Here is a 21,998-nt window from a genome sequence, read left to right on the forward strand (position 1 = left end):
GGGCAGCCACATGGTCCCAAGGCATGAACTGTATAATCAAAAAGCAGAAATCCTCAGACCAATTCTGGCTTCCCCACTTGACCAAACTGTGTAAAGTTTTTATTTTACCCAGCCTCACTTTTCTTCGTTATCACATATGAGTGCACCATAAATACACAAGTTCAGGATATGCTTAGCACAAAGACATCTTATGTTTGATGTCACAGAATATAATGGTGCTTAAGGTATGAAAAAAAACCTAGGCCACGCATATTATGTACAGCAACTCACTAATAGCAATGTTGTTAGGGTGGGTACACAGGAATGTTTCTAAATTCATATTTAAAAAAATAATTTTTAAATGACAGCAGGCAAACATTCTCTCTCTCATACACATGCTTGCATAGTCACGCATATCAGCGCTAGTCTGCCACTTGTTCTTGTGTTGGAGGGCAGCTAACACCAGGGGTGAAGCTGCTGCGTTAATCACTGAGAGTCACAGAGCAGTGTCACACCTAGGGTGACCAACCGTCCGTAAATTTCACGGACCGTCCGTCATTTTGGTGTGATGTCCGTTGTCCATAATCATTCCATTTACGGACGCCTTTTGTCCGTAATTTCGGACATTAATTACAGCGTTCCCTGCGAGAAGACCCAAGTGATTAAAAGTTCTCAGGGGCCAGCTCGCACTTCTCTGTTGAACTCCAAGGGCTGCAGCAGCCCCTCCCTGAGCTCTCACAGACTGTGGTCAGGCCCATTGTCATTCCGACTGAGGACGATTATCCCCTTTCGAATGACAATGCGCCCGCCGTCTGCCTTTAGCATATCATGTGCCACTGAAATCGTAGTTAGTGATTACAGAGGAGCTCTCCCCAAACAGAGTACTGTAGGGAACTTGCCCCCTTGTGTAATTTGTCTATATTGTGAACAGGGCTGGTGCAGTGACAGGACAGAAGAGTCGACAGGAAAGGAGAGGTGATGGGGCGGGAGAGGTGACTGGGCAGCAGAAATAACGGGCAGGAGAAGTGACAGGGCAGGAGAAGTGAGAGGGCAGGAGAGGTGACGGGGCAGGAGTGGTGATGGGGCAAGAGCAGTGACGGAACAGGAGAGGCGACAGAAAAGGAGAGGTGATGGGGCAGGAGAGGTGACCGGGGAGGAGAAGTGACGGGGCAGGAGATGTGACGGGGCAAGAGCGGTGATTAGGGATGAGCAGGAGCAGTGAACAGACAGGAGGAGTGAACAGATAGGCGCAGTGAACATGGCAGGAGAAGTGATGGGACAGGAGAAGCGATGGGGCAGGAGAGGTGATGAGACAGGAGAGGCAACGGGGCAGGAGAGGGGACCGGGCAGGAAAGATGACCAGGCAGGAGAAGTGACGGGCAGGAGAAGTGATGGGCAGGAGAAGTGACGGGGCAGGAGAGGTGACGGGGCAGGAGAGGTGACGGGGCAGGAGAGGAGACCGGGCAGAAGAGGAGACGGGGCAGGAGAGGTGACCGGGCAGGTGAGATGACTGGGTAGGAGAAGTGATGGGCAGGAGAAGTGACAGGCAGGAGAAGTGACGGGCAGGAGAGGTGACAAAGCCGGAGAAGTGACGGGGCAAGAGCGGTGATTAGGCATGAGCAGGAGCGGTAACAGGGCAGGAGCGGTGAAAGGACAGGAGCAGTGAATGGGGCAGGAGCAGTGAACGGGCCCGAGCAGTGAACGGGCCGGAGCAGTGGCGGGCAGGAGAAATCACAGGGAAGGAGCGGTGACAGGATAGGAGGAGTGCCCGGGCAGGAGAAAGTGAGTTGCACTTATGTTCCTTGCCTATTTATTTATACACTATAGCATGACATCCACTGATGTGTCTGCAAAGCATACCTGCTGTGCCAAATTTCTGTCCTGAATTCAGACCTCCTGTCCTGAATTTTTGTTCTGAATTTTGACCCCTTGTCCTGAATTTTTACACTCACCATCCTGAATTAATACCCTTGCCAGTTGCATCACGCTTAGTGCAGCAGTCACTGAGAGGGAAGAGAGCTTGCCGTGCTGAGTATTTGTGGGCTGACTGGGAACACTGAAAGTGGCTAGATTTTCAGCTGCTGCTGTTAGTTCTGGTGAAAGGAACAGCCGCAGAACACAGCCTTCCGCTGAATTGTCCATAAAGTGCTCGCTGGCACATCTTGTGTGACATTCCCTGGAGAAGGAACAGGAAGTCCTTTCCTATTGAATGTGTGGTGCCGCAAGAATAACAGTTACTTGCCGACATAGCCCCACTAAACTACCCAGCCTGCAACACCCCTTACTCAGGTAATTTAAAAGCAGCGTAAACATGCGCACAGCAGGGGTTAGTTGCGACATCCGCGATAAAACTGGTAAATCGGCTTCTCACACACTGATCCCTGCAGCGAGCAAGTTAATACACAGAGATAATGTAGTTGGATTTGAAAGTGCGACCGTCAGGTTGCTAAAAATCTCTACAGTAAGTGCATGAGTGAGTCATATGAACATTTTTCTGGAATCCTATTGTGTGACATGCAAGTTGCACTGCACACACATAGATCTCTGCAGCAAGTGCACTTATCCCCAAAGGTCTTACTGTGATTTGAGTCTGCAATCTGTGGGTTTCACATAACTCTTTGCAGCATGCATAGTAGCTCACTAACCCACTGATCTACCTAACAGGGATTTCCACCTGCGATCCACAGATTATTGGCAGATCTCTGCAGCTGGCACATTCATGCACTCTGTTTTTTTAACTTATGGCCTACAAGATACTCCTACATCTCAACATCTCATGAGTAAATACTTTGTCCCACTGGGCTATCATACCTCACACAAGCCTGCAGTGTAGCGAGTGTGCCATAGGCCCTAGTGCAAGGATGGAAATCCCTCCCGGCTGTTGTTGGAATATTACAGTACAGCAATAATTGGGGTTCAATGGGCCCTGAGGTCCCTGGACCCCAGTGCCACTGCACGGACCTGCTGCACTAATGGAAGCTACGCTTCAATGTGCATTAATCCACTGGATCGTGTTATTTCCCTTTCTTTAAGTTCTGAGACACGGCCGGTGCTGGATGTTATGGCGGCACACAGCCTCTAACAGCCCAATGAGAACAGACTGAACAGGGATGTCTCAGGGTGTGGTGAAAAAATGTAAGAAACAAGGTCTGGGCATTTAAAAGTAGGGAAGCTAAGCTCGATTTAGCGCCAGGAAGTGGACATCCTGTAGGCTCGGCTGTTTCTTTATGTGTGTTTACCTCTTGCAGCTTAGTCTACATGGCTTAATTGTGGTGCATGCACTCAGGGCTGATTGGGCTTTGCTGCTGTGCCACTGTGGATGCAATGAATGGAACTTACTGGAGGTGGTTGACTTCCTACAGCCAAAGCAAACCTAACCAATCCTGGAGCTGCTCTCATGTTGTTTTCAGCATGAGAGAAGCACCAGGAATGGTTTGAGCAGACTAACCCAGCGCTCCTTTTGAGCCTAGGTGCCTGTGACTCAATCACTAGGCAGTTTAACACTGCTGGGATGGGTATGGTCTGAAGTGCAAATGTCGGGCTGGCCATCCCAAGACAGCCGGCCAATCTGACAAGAGCACTCCACACTGGCAGCTTCACAAGTCCTTGACCCTGATCCTGCTTCTACCATCAACCCAGCCCCGGCACTCACACTCAAACACTGACGTGAGGACAGCGTGTCTATAATAATTTACATGTATCTGCTGCTCTCCCAGCAGGCACAGTGAAGCTCCTCCACACTTTAGGAGGAGCTGCCACTGACAATGAGCGACTCTAGAGAAAAGAGCGAGTGCACTGCAATATGCAGGTTTGTGCTTTGAACCAAGTATCGTAGGTTGCCTGAGCAAAAAAAAAAAAAAGGCATGACAATCTAATACAGCCGCCATTTTGCATGCTTCCTGGCAGAACAGGAAGTGATTTCAATAACCTGATCCAGGAATGCATGGTTCCATGTGAAATATAAAACAAATACTCACGTGTCAACGTGGTTCTCGAATGACAGGACTACAGGGTAGGGACTTGTTTTGAAAGCAGTTTCTGCAATGGCCTCAATGACATCCTGTGATAGAGCAATAGATTTCTTTTAGTGGTGGTTATTTTACTAGCTCAATCTGATTTACTTTATAGCTATTACTCAAATTTTATATATCAATTTCATGCAGTAGAAGATGGATTTTATTGGCTTTTATAAAACTGTCTCTGGAAATTGAAAAATATGATTAGTAATTCGGTACGGTCATGAACCAAATTGTTTAGCATGTGTCTCTTTTAATCACTTTATATGCCCTAACATTCATATACTGTTCAAATTAATTGCAAGAACAGTTACATTTTACGGGCTAGTAACAAAAGTCAACTTCAAATGGCCAATTTGCAAACTCTCTGTATTTTATGACGTATAGATTAACAGGAAGTGGCGCCAGTAAAAACTAATGGTCCAATTTAGTCTATCAGCTTCTTTACCATCTACATCTTGCTGCATTCCTAGTTAGCCTTCAGCTTGTCCAGACTGCCCGCACGCCGACACTTACACACCCCTCCTTCCAAGTTGATGAGTTAAGTTCGGCTTTTTACATAACTTTCACATATTATCTTTTTTCGAATGTAACATTTTGAAGACCATTCATAAACCACATTTTATAGGACGTGCAATAGTACTACACTAGCACTACTCATACTACAAAATGCTATTTAGAAACCTTCATGCAAGGTTTCTGCCACCACCTTTCCTATCTTTCTGTGAAGAGATCTCCGCTCCAACTGTGTAGACCTGCATTTTAGTAGTGACTGTGATGGGGAAAATTAAGGGCCTGGAAAATGGGAAATACTACAAAATGAGAGAGGTTAATGGAGGAATGAGGAGGTTTTAAGCTCGGGCCACAGAGGGAATTAGGCAGGGAAATGCACTCATCAACAAAAGAGTAAGGGCCTTATTATGACTACAGCGGTCCATGGGAGAGCCGTAGTCGTGTTGGCTGTCTGATCACTGCCACACTGCGGGACCACTTGCAGAATTATAAGTGTGGCGGTCGGACTGCCACTGAACTACTGCTACCTCCGCGGATCAAGGATACTGCGGCAGTCTGGCAGCAGGTTGAAGCCAAAATATACTGGTAGTGCAGCAGTGGCACCCCGAGCATATTTTGCCTCACTGCTACCCTTTTCATTGTGGAAGCACTTCCACGAAAAGGGTGGCGGTGAGGCAACAAAGGGATCCCTACAAGGCCCCGTTGTGCCTCTGTGCATGGGGGTGCATGCAGAGGGGCACATGTTTTGCCCCCTGTAGTTTTGCATCCCCAGTTCTTGCATGGGAAGGAACGCCCGATATAATGATTTCCATCATGTGCAGGAAAGTGCACTGGTGGTCCAGCGGACCAGCTGTTTAAGGCTCGCAATGAGCCTTTGAAAAGTACCGCTGCGGACCGCCACGCCGCCCGCCACCCACCAGACCACAAAATTAGTTGTATTCTGGCAGGCAGCAGTGAGTTTCGCCAGTCCTGGAGCGGAGCGGTGGCGTGCGACCTGCTTCAGGACTGCCGAAACTGGTAGTAAGGCCCTAAGCCAATTGCTATTTACAAACTGTACTACTACAGTAACTAGTATATACAGTCATAAATTTGCTACAGCCCATACCAGAAGTACACCCAACACCACTTGTGGCCAACCTCCAGGATTGGAACACCTTTGCATAGAAAACGATGGGAGTAAGGTCTTAAACTAGAACCCTAAAGGAATTAATGCTAGAATAAATTAATGTATTTGAACTTCTTAAAAATATATATACATTTAAATAAATGTACAAAATGTATAGAAACTAAATTATTTTATTTTAAAACATTTCATGAATCTTTTTTAGTTTAAAAATAAATGAAAATTTCATTTGTTTATAAACAAATAAAATGTATTTAAATTAATTCAATACATAACTTATAATAAGCAGTGTGGTCCCACTGATGATGCCTCTCTTGAAGCCTCTAGCACTTGTTTTGATTATGGAATGTGTATTAAATTGTATTATTATGAATGAAATTAATTTTATTACCCAGGTTTTATAATGAAGGAAGCACTTTATCTTAACGTAATTGTTTTTATTTTTACTAGTTGTCTTTTGAAACTATTTTTTAACTTGTTCTTCTGTTGCAGATGCAGACATAATGATTTGAATGAATGAATACATTTATAGCATACTAAATAAATATAAATATTAAACTTCAAGTTTGTTTTAATAAATTACCAAAATAAGAATTTTAATTTAAATTAAAATATTTAAATGGATGCAATATATATTTTACAATTAAAATAATAGCCCTGCAGCGTTTTATTTTGCTCTCTATTTAAAATAAATATATTCAATTAATTGACATTAATATTTAATGTAAACCAAAAGGTTTTTTAAAGGCTTGGTGAACTTTTTAACCTTTTCCTATATTTTACTATTGGAATCTCCACTCAAATGGTGGAGTCCATGTGAGAAGTTATTAATAGCAACTTTACACTGAAAAAGTAGAATGCAGCCTATGGTTTCAATTAGTGGGGACATGTAAATCTATCCTTTGAAGTGAATTTACAAATGATGAATATCGAAAAGTAGTAAATTTACTTTAATTGAGAACTGGATCTTGATACATAAGTACTCTTACCTGCTCCCAAATACTTTGAAATGAAAATCAGCTCCTTCTGGAAAGCTCTTACCTGCCCTGTCCAATCCCCAAGAGGAGGTACAAACGTAAAACTAGCAGAAGGCCCAACATGTGAGAAAAAGGCAGACAAGGCCTACAACTACCCAAATGATGACCCTAATATTTTTTATTACTGTTCTGGAAGTCTAAATGTTTATAGGGTTAAATAGACCTTAAACAATATGGTGGACAAGGCTTGGGTGTGTTGACCACACAAGTCAGTGACCGTGGTTTACAAAGAAAAGTTGGAAGGAAAACATGTACCTTGGCCAGAACAAATCTCAACAATGTGCTTATAAAAATGAAAGAAACATGAAGCTGAGTGTTAGACCTGTCAGCCTTAGGCTGGTCCACCCCAAATCTTCAGCCTTCCTTCTCCATTTTTGCTGATCTCGTTTTTGCTGGCCTTAGGACTCTGCACACTTTACCACTGCTAAAGTGCATGTGCTTCATCCTTAACACATGGTGACATTGGCTTATTGCCAATTGGCACATTTAAAGTGCATAGTAAAGTGGACCTACATGTACCTAGGGCCTGTAAATTGAATGCTCCTAGTGGGCCTGCAGCTCTTATTGTGCCACCCACCTACCTAGCCCTCTAAACATGTCATTGCAGCCTATGTGATCACTTTAAAATTGTAATTTCGACCTGGCAAAATAAACCTTCTGCCAGACCAAAACCCTCCTTTTTAATACATATAAGTCACGGCTAGGCCCAGGACAACCCAGAGAGCAGGGTGCAGTGTATTAAAAAAGCTGGACATACACTAGGGAAAACTCTATAGACAACAACACACAATAGAGAGCTTAGGTTTGCCTGGATGTGCCTACATGAACAGGCTGTTACACTTAAATAGGCTGTGTCCTGCCTCCGCACAAAGGTCTGCATACCCCCTGTAGTTAGTCTGGAGCCAGGACAGCGGAGGAAGGAAACCTGTGTTCTTCAATGGGAAACCTCTAGAAGCTTCTCCCACTACAAAGGAGTCACCTGGGATACATATTGGGACCTCAGATACCAATTCTCTGGTGAACCTGTGGAAACCCTACCAGGAAGAAAGACTGCTGCATGGCTAAATGGCCTGTCACTGTGCTGGGCTGCTACCCTGCTGTTATACTGCCTTGATGCTCAACAACAAAAGGTGGGAGTGAGACATAGAGGCTAGGTTTATCCTCTTTATAGATACGTTTTCCCATAGAAAACCCCTGGGTAGGCTTTAATGCATTATCACCTGAATCTTGTGTCCTCAACTTCCTTGTGGGAAAGGGGGCAATCCTGACAGTTTTCAGGAAGCCATATGGGCGTAGGCTTGGATGTTAAACACCTTCAGGCTATGATGATAGCAATTAATAACATTTTAAGGAAATTGGAGCTGGCACAGCAAGATCAGCGCATTTTACTAAACACTCTCAATCAACTTTTATCATCAAACTCTAATGTGTCCCCTAAACTACTTCATCGATAGGAGGGAGAAATACAAGTGGGCAGACAACAGGTCAGACTTTCCCAGTATCCTATTCTGTCATACGTTCTGTCAATTTAGCATTACCTGAAAAGTTCTGGGTGACCTGAGGAAATCCCAATCTTTCCTGGTTCTGTAGTGGTTGCCTTTTTTTCTATTGACTGCACCTTTTTCCTGATGATCAAGTGAAGATGAGAAGATGCAAACAGATTTACTCCACCTCTAAAGGGAGTACGTGTGTCCCATTGACCTTGTCTCTGGAGTAGTTGTTCTCCATAGCAGAATTTATCCCTTAACCTTTAAGGAAACTCAAGTGTGTCAGTTATAACTAGAGGAGATCTTGAAGAAACATATTTATCAGAAATTCAATATCTCATGCTGGGGCTCTAATATGCTTCATCCCATAAACAAATAGGACCTATGTACAATGATTTGACTACCATGAATAAAATCACATCGTTATTCGTGACCTGTATATTTTGCCCCTGATCTTTGCATTGATGGACCAGATCAAGACTGATACAGCCTTCTCCAAATTGGATCAGTGAAGTGCATATATTTTGGCACTGATTCAAAAAGGAGATAAATGGGAAGCAGCATATATCACCAAATATGGCCATTCCTAGCATTTTGTCATGCCTTTTGGTTTGTCAATGCCTCCAGCTGTGTGTTTGTTGAATTACATCTTCAGGGATAACCTGGATCAATATGTGGTCATCCAATTAGGTGGCATCTTGTTTTTTTCAAACTGTGTAAAAGAACATGAAATTGATTTAAGAGAGGTTCTGTCCCATCCTAGAAAAAAATATTGTATAGGAAATTGCAGATATGTGATTTCAAATAAATTCAGTTTTCTGAGGCTTATAACTTCCGAACAAGGCAAAAAACGTTATCCCAGTAAAGTCAGAGCAGTATTAATTTGGTTTGCACCAAGTATTGTCAAAGTTATCCAACAATTCCTGTTATTCGCTAACTTCTATAGACAGATTATTCCCAATTTTTCAAAGATTATTTTACCCATTGCTCATCTCACAAAAGCAGTTGTCATATTTCAATGGGGATCGGAACAGGAAGCGTCTTCAAGCAATTAAAGGACTTGTTCACTTAAGCACTCAAGATGCATCTCCCTGTCATCATTCATACCGATGCGTCTAGCTGTTCCCTGGGGACCATGCTGTTGCAGAAACATTAAGAGACTTAAAAGGTACACCCCTTTGCCTTTTTCTCTTGAACGCTCTCTACAACTGACGGAAATTACACCATTTATATGATTGGGAGTTACAAACTAATAAGGATGCTTTCAGTCAATGCTAATATATCTAAAAGGAGCCACACATAAGGTAACAATCTGGACTGATTATAAGAATTTAGGATTTGTGAAATCTATCAGATATAGTAATGCTAGGCATGTCAGATGAACTCTCTTTTTCTCTAGATTTCAGTATGAGCTATCCTATCATCCAGGGAAAGGCATGGGGAGGCTGATGCTCTTTCTGGTTCAGGTAAAATGCAAGAAGTAACTGAATGCGAGATTCTGGTGATTCAATGATCAGGAGTTAGTTGGGGGAACATGTTTTCAATTGATCAGCGAGGCAGAAACTACATTAGATGAGAAAGGATGGTTTAATGAAGTACCAAGTCAGCAAATTAAAAGTCAAGGTCTGTTGTTCCAGGAAAATGTAATTTCTGTGGCAGAGAATAAGCATGAAAGACTAATTTTCCCATGTACCCTAGGACTCCCAGGTAGCAGGCCATATAGGGGTTACCAAGACTTTTGAACTTGCTCAATGTAATGTTTGGTGACCTACTGTTTGGAAGGATATCAAAACATGTAGTGTTTGTGCACAAGTTGAGAGTGAACATCAGAGGCCAGTTGAAGACCCTTGTCTGTGTCTTTCTGTCCTTTTCCAAACATTTCTATCGACTTTGATGTTGACTTGCCCCTTTCTCACTCATACACCACAGTGATAGTTGTGGTTGATTATTTTACTAAACGTTTGTCCCTGAGGCTGTTACCCACATCCCTAGAGTTAGCTGACAATTTTTGGAACGGGATTGTTAGGCAGGGGATCACAATTAAGGTTGGGCAGTGAACTCAGCTCCGCTGGCGGGTTTTTGCCACTCTGTGATGTCGTGTCGCCATGCCTGATGAGGTCCCGGACTTCTGGGTCAGGCACAGCCGGATGGGGAGGAAAAGGGGCGGCACGAGTGTGCGCTCCAGTTGTAACGCTCATGTCTGCGCTTTTATTTGAAGTGCGCGACACTAAAACTGGCGACGAGGGTGGGATGCAAAGACACCCCCCTCCACACAGCGTTGAGAGAGCGTCCAGAGAAAGGGAAAAGCGCCGACAATTATGCAAATGAGCGCTGCCCATCGGCTCGAGATCGCAGCCCCCACACGGACATAAGGACTCCCTTTGAGGCGAGCTATTGAAGCCCAAAACGACAGAAAGCTGCACAGCCCTGGGGTGAGAACCCTAGTTCTCAAACCGGCATTCAGGTGTCATGTCTGGCGTCCATTTTGAAGTCAGGCGCATCCCATAGAAAGACATTGGCTCCAGCCCGGCAGCCATTTTGAGGTCAGGTTAAAGGAAGCACCCAGAGCCCGCATAATAAATAGATTTTTAAGCGCTGCGAAGCTGTAAGAAGCGCCAAGAGGGACAGTGAAGACAGCAGTGCGTCACCATGGCCACTCGACCTGATTCCACGCAGAATGCGACTCCAGGTACAGCCTCAGCTGCACCGCAAGGGCCCATACTAATCGGGGTATCGTCCCTGCGTCCCCCCGAACCTCTAATACTGACTTCAGGAAATAGCATGGGCCCCAAGTGGAAAAGCTGGCTAGAGGATTTTGAAGACTTCGTGAAAGGCTCAAGAGTAGATGATCCTGATCATCAACTTATAATGCTAAAGAACTTAGTGGGCAAAGACATTGGACAAATAATCAAAGAATTGACCTCGGCAGACACTGCGTCGTATACAGATGTAAAAGACTCCCTAAACAGGAAATTTCTCCACAAACGCAACCTGGACTACGAACGCTACACCTTAAATCTTGCGTCCCAAGAACGCGATGAATCCATGGGCAATTTCCTCTCATGGTTAAAGCGTCTAGCACGATACTGCGAGTTCGACAACTTTAACACTGAGGATGCACTTCATTTACGCAACATTGAAGGGTGCCAGTCCGAGTTATTGCGACATTGACAACTCAAAAAACACTATTCGCTCAATGACATTGAAGAACTCACACGCATAAATGATCAAGCTGAAGAACACGCAAAGAAAATGGAAGCCGGAAAAACGGAAAAGCGGGAACAAGCACTCCGAGTTCAGTCTCAGACAGAAACGCGACGCCGACCAGATAGAAGGCCCGACAAACCCACGAGCTCCTCCCACGGTGGGACCAGAAGCAGTAAAACTCAGAAACAACCGCCGCACTGCTACCGCTGTGGCCTGGAATATCCACACCCTGGCACTTGCCCAGCCCTGGGTCAACAATGTCACCGATGCGGGAGGGACAATCATTTTGAAGCTATGTGCCAAACCAGGCGTAAAGAAACTAGGCCGGCCACACGAAGTGCTGGCACACGCCACCACGCGAGGGCGGTACATGGAAAAAGAGACCAGTCAACCAGTTCGTCCAGGTTCAGTACTCAGTCCCAGGCATCGTATCGATCTCACTGGTCGACATCAAGAGAATCGTCCACACTTACTCCCATATCACAGGACCGTGACGAATATGTATGGATGGTGGCCGACCCAGACCGATTGAAGAAATACCCACAACTAGATATTCGTATGGGAAACTATTCCGCAAAGTTTGTTCTGGACACAGGAGCGTCACTGAACTATATCTGCACAACGGAATACGAAAAGATGTGCCCGAAACCAATGCTAGAACCAGCTGCAGTGCGCATCTACACATGGATGTCCAAAGAGACACTGCCATGTCTAGGACGTTTTCCCACAATGCTAACCTACAAGAACAGATCAATTCAGGCTCAGATTCATGTCATAGAAGGCCCTGACTGCCTACTCAGCCTACCCACAGCAGAACAACTGAGGCTGGTGGAGATCCTATTCAAAGTAGATGACTCGCCCGACATGATCAACAAATTCCCAAAGCTGTTCTCAGACCAAGGAAAACTAGCCAACGTTAAAGTTAAATTGCACATCAATGAGCAAGTCACGCCAGTGGCTCAACACCACAGGAAAGTACCATTTCATCTCCAGAAAGCGGTTGATGATGAACTTCAAGATTTGCTGAGAGCAGACCTCATAGAACGATCATCCGGACCCACTCCCTGGGTGTCACCGGTGGTAGTCATACCCAAACGAGGGAATGAAAACAAAGTGCGCCTGTGCGTTGACATGCATGCCCCGAAAACAGCCATAGAACGAGAAAGACATCTCGGACCTCATATTAGTGACATGTTTACCCGCCTGAATGGAGCGACGATTTTTTTAAAACTGGATCTCAACAAAGGGTATCACCAACTCGAACTCCACGAAAAGTCGAGATACATCACTACTTTTACCATCCATCAAGGACTCTTCCGATATAAACGCCTTAATTTTGGCATCTTGTCAGCAGTGGAAATCATTCAAGAAGCCGTTCAGCGAGTGATCCACCTCATTCCCAACTCATTTAATTACAGTGACGACATACTCATATTTGGTACGACACGTGAAGAACATGACAAAGCCTTGGACCGGATGTGTCATGCCCTTCTAAATGCCAATCTTACCCTCAATGGGGACAAATGTGAATTCCACAAATCGACCCTCAAGTTCTACGGCCATATCTTCTCTAAAGATGGCATGAGACCAGATCCCGAAAAAGTCTCAGCGCTAGCTGACACCCGCAATCTCGCGATGTCAGTGACATTCAGTCATTCCTGGGCATGGCTAGCTATTGTGCTAGATACATCAAAGACTATGCCAGCATCAGCTACCCACTGAGAGAGCTAACGAGACAAGGCCAACCATGTCACTACTCCAAGGCATGTGAACATGCGTTTAACAAAATCCAAGATACTGTAAGCTCTGCTGCCCATTTGGCCTACTTCAACCCCAAAGAGAAAACGGAAATCACCGTTGACGCCAGCCCCGTGGGCCTTGGAGCCATTCTCGCCCAATACGATGACGAAAGAGACCAGCGATACATCATAGCCTATGCCAGCCGCAGCCGCAGCCTCACCGACACGGAAAAAGCATACTCGCAACCGGAGAAGGAAAGCTTGGACGTCATATGGGCATGTGAGCACTCCCACCTATTTGTCTACGGGAAGCATTACTGACCATCAGGCCTTAATCACTATCTTCGGCAACCCACGAGCGAAGATGCCTCAGAGGATCGAAAGGTGGGGAATCCGCCTGAAGGACTACACCTACACAATTATTCGCAAATCGGGAAAGGCTGAAAATCCGGCGGATTACATCTCACGCCATCCTCAAACATTGACACAGACACGCGCTTCGCTAGCCGAAGAATACCTCCACCTCGTGATTGATCAAGCACGCCCACCGGCCGTCCCACTAGACGCCATTACAGAAGCCACTGTCAAAGATGCCACACTCCAAGACGTTATGCAGCGCATCCAAGCGGACTCATGAAGACATCTGGAGACCTCCCAAACCATCACTGGCATCAATATGCAAGAACTTTCATCTTTCAGACATGTCAAAGATAACCTCACAATCAGTGCAGATGGGTTGTTACTGAGAGACAGGAGAATTGTCATTCCTCAACAACTACGACAAGGGACATCAATCTAGCTCATGAAGGCCACAGGGGCATGGTAGCCACGAAGAAAGCACTGCGTGAGAGGGTCTGGTTCCCATCTCTTGATCAGATGGTAGAAGCCACACTTCAAGACTGCCCACAATGCCAACTAGTGGGGCGTGAAGAGCCACATGCCCTGCTGCAGATGTTCGATCTCCCGGACGGTGTATGGCAACAAGTAGCTGTTCATTTCTTCGGCCCAATAAAATCCGGGAAATATGTCATCGTCATCATGGACGAATATTCTCGCTTTCCCATTGCACAACAACTATCGTCCACAAGAGCATCTGCAGTCATACCCATCCTTGACGAAACATTCGCAGCATGGGGGATTCCACAGATCGTAAAAACAGACAATGGACCACCGTTCAATGGACATGAGTTCACAGAATTTGCAGACCATCTGAACTTTAAACACCGGAAAATCACCCCCTTATGGCCCCAAGCCAATGGGATGGTTGAACGCTTCATGGCCACCTTGAAGAAAACAATACAACAAGCTGAACTGTCCCAGTGTGACATACAACCAGCACTTAATGATGTGCTGAGAGCCTACAGGACAACTCCACACAGCACCACCAACAGATGCCCTGCTACCCTGATGCTCGGGAGAACCCAGCGCACAAGGATTCCAAAGTCAGACATAATCATTCACTCCAGACTCCCAACCACAGATCATGAGACGCTAATGAACCTGGACAGAGACAAGAAAGCAAAGATGTGTGTGAATTGGCCGGCTGTGCCCCTTGACGGACCCGACTGGCCTGGGCCCAGAGGTACGAACGCTGCTCCTCGCGGGAGAGCCTACTCAATTGTCTGGTTGGGTCCCCCTTCTATTCCCCGGCCCGGCCATTTTGAATTTTTCCGCCCGGGCTCGGAGAACGGGGCCGGCGGTACGGGGGGACCGACGGACATCCTTCTTCTGGTGGCTCTCCTTTCTGCCTTGGGGCGCCCTGCCGCAGTCTGGCTGACCTCCTTTTGCTCTGGTGTTACCCCGGCCGGGGTTCCCGACGACCGGGGACGTGCTGGGCTCTTAAGATGGCGGCCGGCCCTGGGAGTCTTTGCCGGGCCCGGGCGAGCACTGGGGGCCCGCCGCATGGCCCGGATGTCGGATCTTGTAAAGAGTTTCCTGCGCTTCGAGTTGTCCTGGATGCTCTGAACTCCTGGCGGACTACCGTGGCTGCGTCTGTCTCCACTGTGGAGGCGGACCTTCATTTTGAACAATGCGGGCCCCCGTCATCGGATTTGGCCTCCTCGTCGATGATCGCGACTGATGTGCTCCTGGACTCTGTGCCCTCGGCGGGGACCGCATCCTTGGCTCGGAGAGTCTCCGACGCCCCCCGTTGTCCTGTCTGGTTGCCTCGGCCACTGGGCTGCGGTCCGCTTGTATCCTGGCCTGGCGTCGACGATCCTTCCAGTCTCTCTTCGCGTCGACTCCCCGACCGAGAAGTATGTTCCGGCCCGGCTGGGCCTGCCTCGTTCGAACTGTCCTTGGAACTCTGTCTGCAATACGATTGTTGTACTGTGTCTTTCCTGGATCTTCAATATTTTCTTTCCAGTTTCTTCTTTGGACTGCCGCGAAATTTTCTCCTGAGCCCTGTGTCCCTCATCGTTTGCTCTTTGTTTGTTCGGATGGTCACAACCTTGGACAAAAGTGGACAGGGCTGAAACGACTTTTATATGCGGTAGTCTGGTTTCTTTGTTATGTGATTGACAAGTGCTGTTGTGATGTTCCTGTAATTTTATGGGACTCCTGAAACTTTTTCTAATATCGTTCACTTCCCATGGGCTATACCCTTCCCTTGTAGCAGGTGGCGGGATGGCAGCAGATGATACTGATTTTTCGCCCTCCCCCGTGTGCGTTGTTCCTTCCCTTCCCCTGCCCCTTCCCTTTTGTCTTTGTTTCTACCCTGTTCCTTTTCTTCTATATTTCGGGTTCTATTTAGGGCGACAGGCACGCTGCCGGGGGGTAGGCCATAGCCCTCTGCAGGGGTGTAGGGAGGGCTTGTGGGGTGGGTGGGAGGGTCTGTTGTTGTTTTTGGAGGGGTCTTTCTCTCCTCCTTTTTTTCTCCCTACTTGGTTCTATGGCCCTTGTGTATCCCCTTTTTCGGGGCTCTGTATCGCCGTCTGTCCCCCGGGTGTCTTTCTGGTGTATTTTTCCGGTATTACAAAGATGGTGATTTGTTCTGTTTGTCTTCCTATTTTGTGGTCGATTTTGTACCGGAATTTTGTTTTTCCTGCTTTGTCACCTGGGGGCGGGTGGTTGGGTTGGGGTCCCTTCCTTTTCCTTTTTCCCCCTTTCCCTTCCCTCTCCCCCCCCTTTTTTGTGGGGTTTTTTTCTATTCGGGGGTGCATTTCGTATCGTTTTGGTATTTGGGTCCTTTATTGTGCTGATCGGTGGGACGGGTGGTGGCTGCGGTGGGCGGGCAGTGGATTGTGTGCACAATTGCTTTTCTTTCTACCCGTTGTTTTGCCCGGTACTTACTGGTATACCTCTGTCGTATTTATTTCTCCTGTGTCTTTAAGATCGCTGCGTTGCTGCCCGCCGCGACCCCGCCCCTCTGGCTTGTGTTATGGCCCGCCAGGCTCCTGACCTCCCAAACCCGTTCTTTAAAAAAGAAAACTACCTTTCTATTTGTTTGCTCCTGAGACTGCTCTAAGATGCTTGCTCTTTCCCCTGATTTGTTGCCTTAGTATATTGTGACACCTGATATATGTCTCCTGCTGTTTTTGTTATGTGGTGGCCAGCCCTGGTGGGTTGTAGGCCCGTATTTGTGAGCTTTCTCTGTTCAATAAAGGTTTTAAAAAAAAAAAAAAAAAAAAAAAAAAAGAAAGCAAAGATGAAGAACTACGCCGATAATCGGTGCCATGCAACGACATCCAGCATCTAAGGAGATTGGGTACTGGTGAAACAGGAACAGAGAGCCAAAGCCAACAGCCGATATCATGCTCAGCCACTACAAGTGGTGAAGAAAAAAGAAACCATGATCAAAGCAGCCTCCACAACAAAGAGGACCACGAGAAACGTATCACACTTCAAGAAGTGTAACCCAGCAATCTACAGCCGGAAAGATGATGCAGACAGGGACACAGAAACCTCAGATCCAGGAGCAGATAACCTCGAAGAACGCCCTCGCATAATCAACATGGATGAGCCTGGAGAACAACTGCCTCTATGCCGGCCACAGAGGACCACTCGAAGGCCAGTTCGACTCATTGAAGAACTTTAAAGAACAATGATCTAAGGTACATGACAATTTACAAAGAGGGGAGATGTGTCGCCGTGACTGACGAGGTCCCGGACTTCCGGGTCAGGCACGGCCGGATGGGGAGGAAAAGGGGCAGCGCGAGTGCGCACGCCAGTTGTAAGACGATTGAAGGGAATAAAGACGGCTAAATAAATAACACTCGTGTCTGCGCTTTTATTTGAAGTGCACGACACTAAATGTGCTACTCTTGGGAGTGCGAAGTTCGGCAAAACGTTCTGTCTATACTCCAGTGGAGCAGAGTTTACTGGCGCGCCTGCTTTCACCCCTACCTAATAGTATTATCTGCTACCATTTTAAGATGATCGCCTTTCCTTACATGAAAGTCTGACAGATGATGTCTTCCTGACTCGTGATCTGGGGTGTGACTTGTTGCTTTGGTTATAGAGCTGGGACTGGAGGTATTACAATCTTTGAAACTTTGCTCTGCACTGCAGGTCTGATGACGATCTGTGATTTGTCACTCTGCAGCAGGTCGTGAAGGACTAGTCATAGTGTGAGCAAGCTGTTAGAAACAGGTACCTTCTTCAATATTTTAACTTCATTCTCCAAGGTGCTTCGGCGGGACAAGAGAAGTGCTCTCCCACCTTACTGACATTATAGACAGCGTACTAAACATTATAGACACGGGCATGAGGCCTCAGAGCATGTCTGGTGGCAGTGCCATGGCACAAGCCTCGAGCAGCTGTTGTCGCAGAGTGCCTGGTACGCAAGGGTCCCTGGAGCAGTAGTGGCTTTAGTGCCCCTGACAAAGGGTTGGTGAAGCCATGAGCTCTGCATCTCGTGCCTAGCATCAGTAGGTGCGGTAGTGTGGCTGCCCGTGTGGGCCAAGTCTCCCGCAGGGTCCAGTAAGGGTTGGACCTGTGTGGGCATCTCCAGTGCCATGGCACAGGGGAGGGTAACAATGGCACCTACGTTCTGGTTTTTATGGGTGCCAGAAGAAGCACCGGGCGTCAGTGGATCTGCATTCAAGGGTGTTGTTAGCACAATTACAAATGCTAAACTTTCCAGTTGTTTGCTAAATGTCTTGTTACAGTTTTCAACATTAAATAGCTCAATTCTGTCATCTAGTGGTGAAAAGTCATGATTTCTATGTTTGCCTCCCTTTAATTGAGATTATTTATTTATTTGATTGAGTGTTAGCATTGCAAAATAGAGCTTCGCCTGCTAGGTTAGCTTTGCAGAATTTGATAGAGTTTTTTGGAACTTTGCTGAATTCCGCAAAGTAGAAATTCGTGAGCTCTGCCCAGGCCTAATCACAATTCATAGCCAAATGCTGGAATACATTGCTGCAATCTTTGGGCACAGTAAATTCTAAGCTTATCAGTTGCCATCCTCAAACAGATGGGCAGACAGAAGGCTGAACCAAACCCTGGAACTGTGTTTGCAATGCTTTGTGATGGAGAATCCAAAGGACTCTCCATCTTAGGTGTACCTAGAGAAATTGACATACAATTATTAGTGTCTTAATTGATCATCCTTTTGCTGGATTTCAGGTTTCACTAAAGGTTATAACCTTCCAAATTTTCTATTTCTTCAGTGCCCTCTGTTACATCCCTACTTAAAAAGCTTAACCACACACACAAATAGGGTAATTCAAACTGTTAAAAACTAAGACGGATTACAAGAAATGTCTTAACCATCACAGAAGGCAAACCCCTAGCTACAAAGTGGGGGATAAATGATGGCTCTTTACATCACACTCGTCCATCCCAGTGTCTGACCCAAATGTACTCCCAGATTTGTGGGGCCCTTTAAGATCACATAGTTGATAGGAACTTCTGCCTTACGTTTAGCTTTGCCTAACAGATGAACACTAGATCCAGAAGTATATATATTTAGGATAAAGGCAGCCACATCAACACCACCACAGCACCACCATCAAAGCACCAACACCAGTTTATCTAGACAGCTCAACGGAATATGAAGCTGTAGCTATCCTTGACTCAAGAATATACACTGTACCCTGCAGTATCTTGTAGCATGGAAGGGGTATGATCTTCCGAAAGGTCTAAGGAGTAGAATAATTTGTTAATTCCCCAAGATTAGTGAAGGAATTTCAAGTAGCTCATCCTTACAAAGAAAAGAAAAGGCAAGAAGGCAGAGTCATTTCAGGGGAGGAGGTTCTATCACCAAGGGGAAGGCAAGGAAAAGCACACTGGTGATAAAATATACAGTTTTATTTTATAAAATATGGGAAAAACCTGGAAACAGTTGAAGACCAGATAATGCACACAAGTTCATGAACAGACAATTCTCGGTCAGGGCAAGTGAAGTAAGAACATCAGTGACTATAAAAAGGATAAACTAGGAAGATGATGCTGGCAGCTTCACTGTGTTGTATGGCTCCAACTCTTGCTAACTTCGCCCCATATTGTGTCCTGCACCTTTATTGCTTTTTCTCGAGTTGCTTCAAGTTCCCCAGTTCATTGTAAACCCCGGCCGTAGTGGGCGTAGCGGAGTTATGCGGAGGTCCACGGAGTTGCGAACAAACTCTGTGGACCTCCGCTACGCTACTCCACCCGCCTCCACCCCCCCCTATAATAAAAATGACTTCTACATGACTTAAAATGAAATCAAAACCGCTTACCTGGCATGCAGCAACCCCAGGCTGGCGTCCTCCTCTTCCTTGCCACCTGGGTATCCGCTTGTGCCCGCGCATGCACATTTCTCATATTTCTTGCGAGAAATGTGCATGCACGGGCGCACACGCTTGCGCAGTTTTCTCAAAGAATTACCCAGAAGGCGAGAAAGAGGAGGAGGGCAGCCTGGGGACGCCGCAAGCCAGGTAAGAGGTTGTTGATTTAATTTTAAGCCATGTAGAAGTAATTTTTAATAAAGGGGGTGGAGGTGAGGGCTGGTCAACTTGATTCCACTGCGAGTGTGCCGAGATTTGCCTTCTCCGCGTCCTCCGCGGATAGCGGAGGAGGCAAATTACTGCACAGTCCACGGGCGGAGCGGAGGCTTCCGCCCGGGGTTATTCATTGTTGCTGTTATTGTTATATCCATTTTTTTTTACCTGTTCTCCGTGTACTTAGTACTTATCTGTAACACTACCTTAGATAGGCTGCATGTCTTCTTACCCAGGGCCGGACTGGCTACTGGGCCTTTTGGTGTGCTGCCAAACTGGGGGCTGATTTAGTTGATGGGGACCTGAGTGTGCTTAAAACCATTCGTTTTGCTTAGTTTATTTAGAAGCACACGCAGGTCCCCATCACCGAAATCAGCCCCCACCGCAATTAAATCCCCCCCCCAGCTTGGCACCACACCCAGTCGCTTGGTAGCCAGTCCGGCCCTGTTCTTACCCCCTTGGTGATTCTGGGTCGCCCAGTGTTTCCTGGTGCCTACGGGGCTCGTCATAGCAATATCTTCAGAAGTGCTTGGTGAGTTCGCTCAGAATTTTATTTGTTCTAATATTTCTGATTTGACTGTCATGTAATACACTCTCTGTGATATTCATTGTCATAGGGCTTTACCTACCCTCAGTAGCAAATCTTTTATGTTAGCCACAGTGCAAGTTTCAAGGGATTTCTTGTGGTGTCCTCCAGCAGATATATTGGGTTCCCTCTTTTAATTACTTTACCCTAAAAACCATTTTCCCCAGCTTCACACCTATTATGGAGGCTTGTCCACCTCGGGACACCCTTACGGGGAGATCTGAATTTTATGACCTCTACTTTGTTGCAGTAATGGGTGCAACCCAAGCATTGGTTCACTATTTGTGATATTGCCTGAAACTAGCTTTAGAGAGCTCACTGAGCAGGGTTAGCTTTTTTTGCTCCGTTCTTAACTATTTGGAAGTTTAGCTTATTTAAAACTCTATCTTTTAGTAGTTTAGCTTATTAGAAGTTTAGCTTATTTAAAACTCTATCTTTTACTAGTATGCCTCTGTCTAGGATCCATGTTATTAACAACAAAGTATGTATCAAATTGTAGTGCCACTGAGTGCAATTAAAGTTGCAACTGAATTCTTAAATAAGCAAATCCATGATTTTTTTTTAATATGGGGTAGTAGTACTATACCTAATGCATAAATTCTTCCTATGACAAGTTTATTTTGTTGAGCAAGACTTGTCAAACCTCTTAATAATAATATCCTTTCAGGTTTTTGGAATGACTAGCAAACATAAAAATAACACCCAATGGAAATCCATTTTAAATTACCAATGATTTAGAAATACTGTGACTATTTCATAAAACCTGATTGGCCTTTATTATTTAATAGTTTAATTCACCAAGTCCTAGATATTGTAATGTTTTTTATCTAGTTGGAGAAACTGATGCCGGCATTATAACTGTTAAAAACCAAATACGAAATAAAAATAATAAGTGAAATGATACTACTAGTAATGACGTTCCAGACCATTATTTTTATTCCCACTATGATACTTTTGGTAGAGGTCAGCTGGATCAAAATCAGTCTAAGTCCTGTAGAAATCATCCAGCTTGAATTGCAAGGAAAGATCTCCTCTAGACAGGATTACAAGCAAGCACAGAATGGTTTTGTCTTGTTGAGTTTCACGAGTGAGGTGCAATTGCTTAGTGTATGTATCTGGGCTGAGCTTAGGGCATCTTGTTGAGCAAAAATAAAAAAATAGTTTGGCGGATCCCTTGAGTTAATCACTGTGACTGGTAATTACTTGGGTGACATTCCAAGCTATTGTTCTTTGTATCTTTTATCATATTAGCTGTAACTGATTTAACCAGGAAATTCAATGTTTTCAGCTTAACATCCATTTTGTACATTTGATCAGGGCTTAACACTACAAATAGAGAAGAAAGTAGATTTTAGGGCAGGTGGGGGTACCAAAATGCACCTCTGAAT

At 45.7% G+C, this 21,998-nt stretch overlaps 1 protein-coding gene across 1 annotated transcript in view; it reads right to left on the reverse strand.

The window, feature by feature from the left end:
• Positions 1-21,998, reverse strand: part of PLCB2 (phospholipase C beta 2) — a 544,505-nt gene that overhangs the window by 207,844 nt on the left and 314,663 nt on the right. The window contains exon 12 of the mRNA XM_078659789.1: positions 3,957-4,039. Within this exon, the coding sequence (XP_078515915.1) occupies positions 3,957-4,039 (83 nt within the window). The remainder of the gene's footprint in view (positions 1-3,956; positions 4,040-21,998) is intronic.

Source organism: Lissotriton helveticus, chromosome 9 (genome assembly GCF_964261635.1).
Source record: "Lissotriton helveticus chromosome 9, aLisHel1.1, whole genome shotgun sequence".
In the NCBI taxonomy this organism is placed as follows: Eukaryota; Metazoa; Chordata; class Amphibia; order Caudata; family Salamandridae; genus Lissotriton; species Lissotriton helveticus.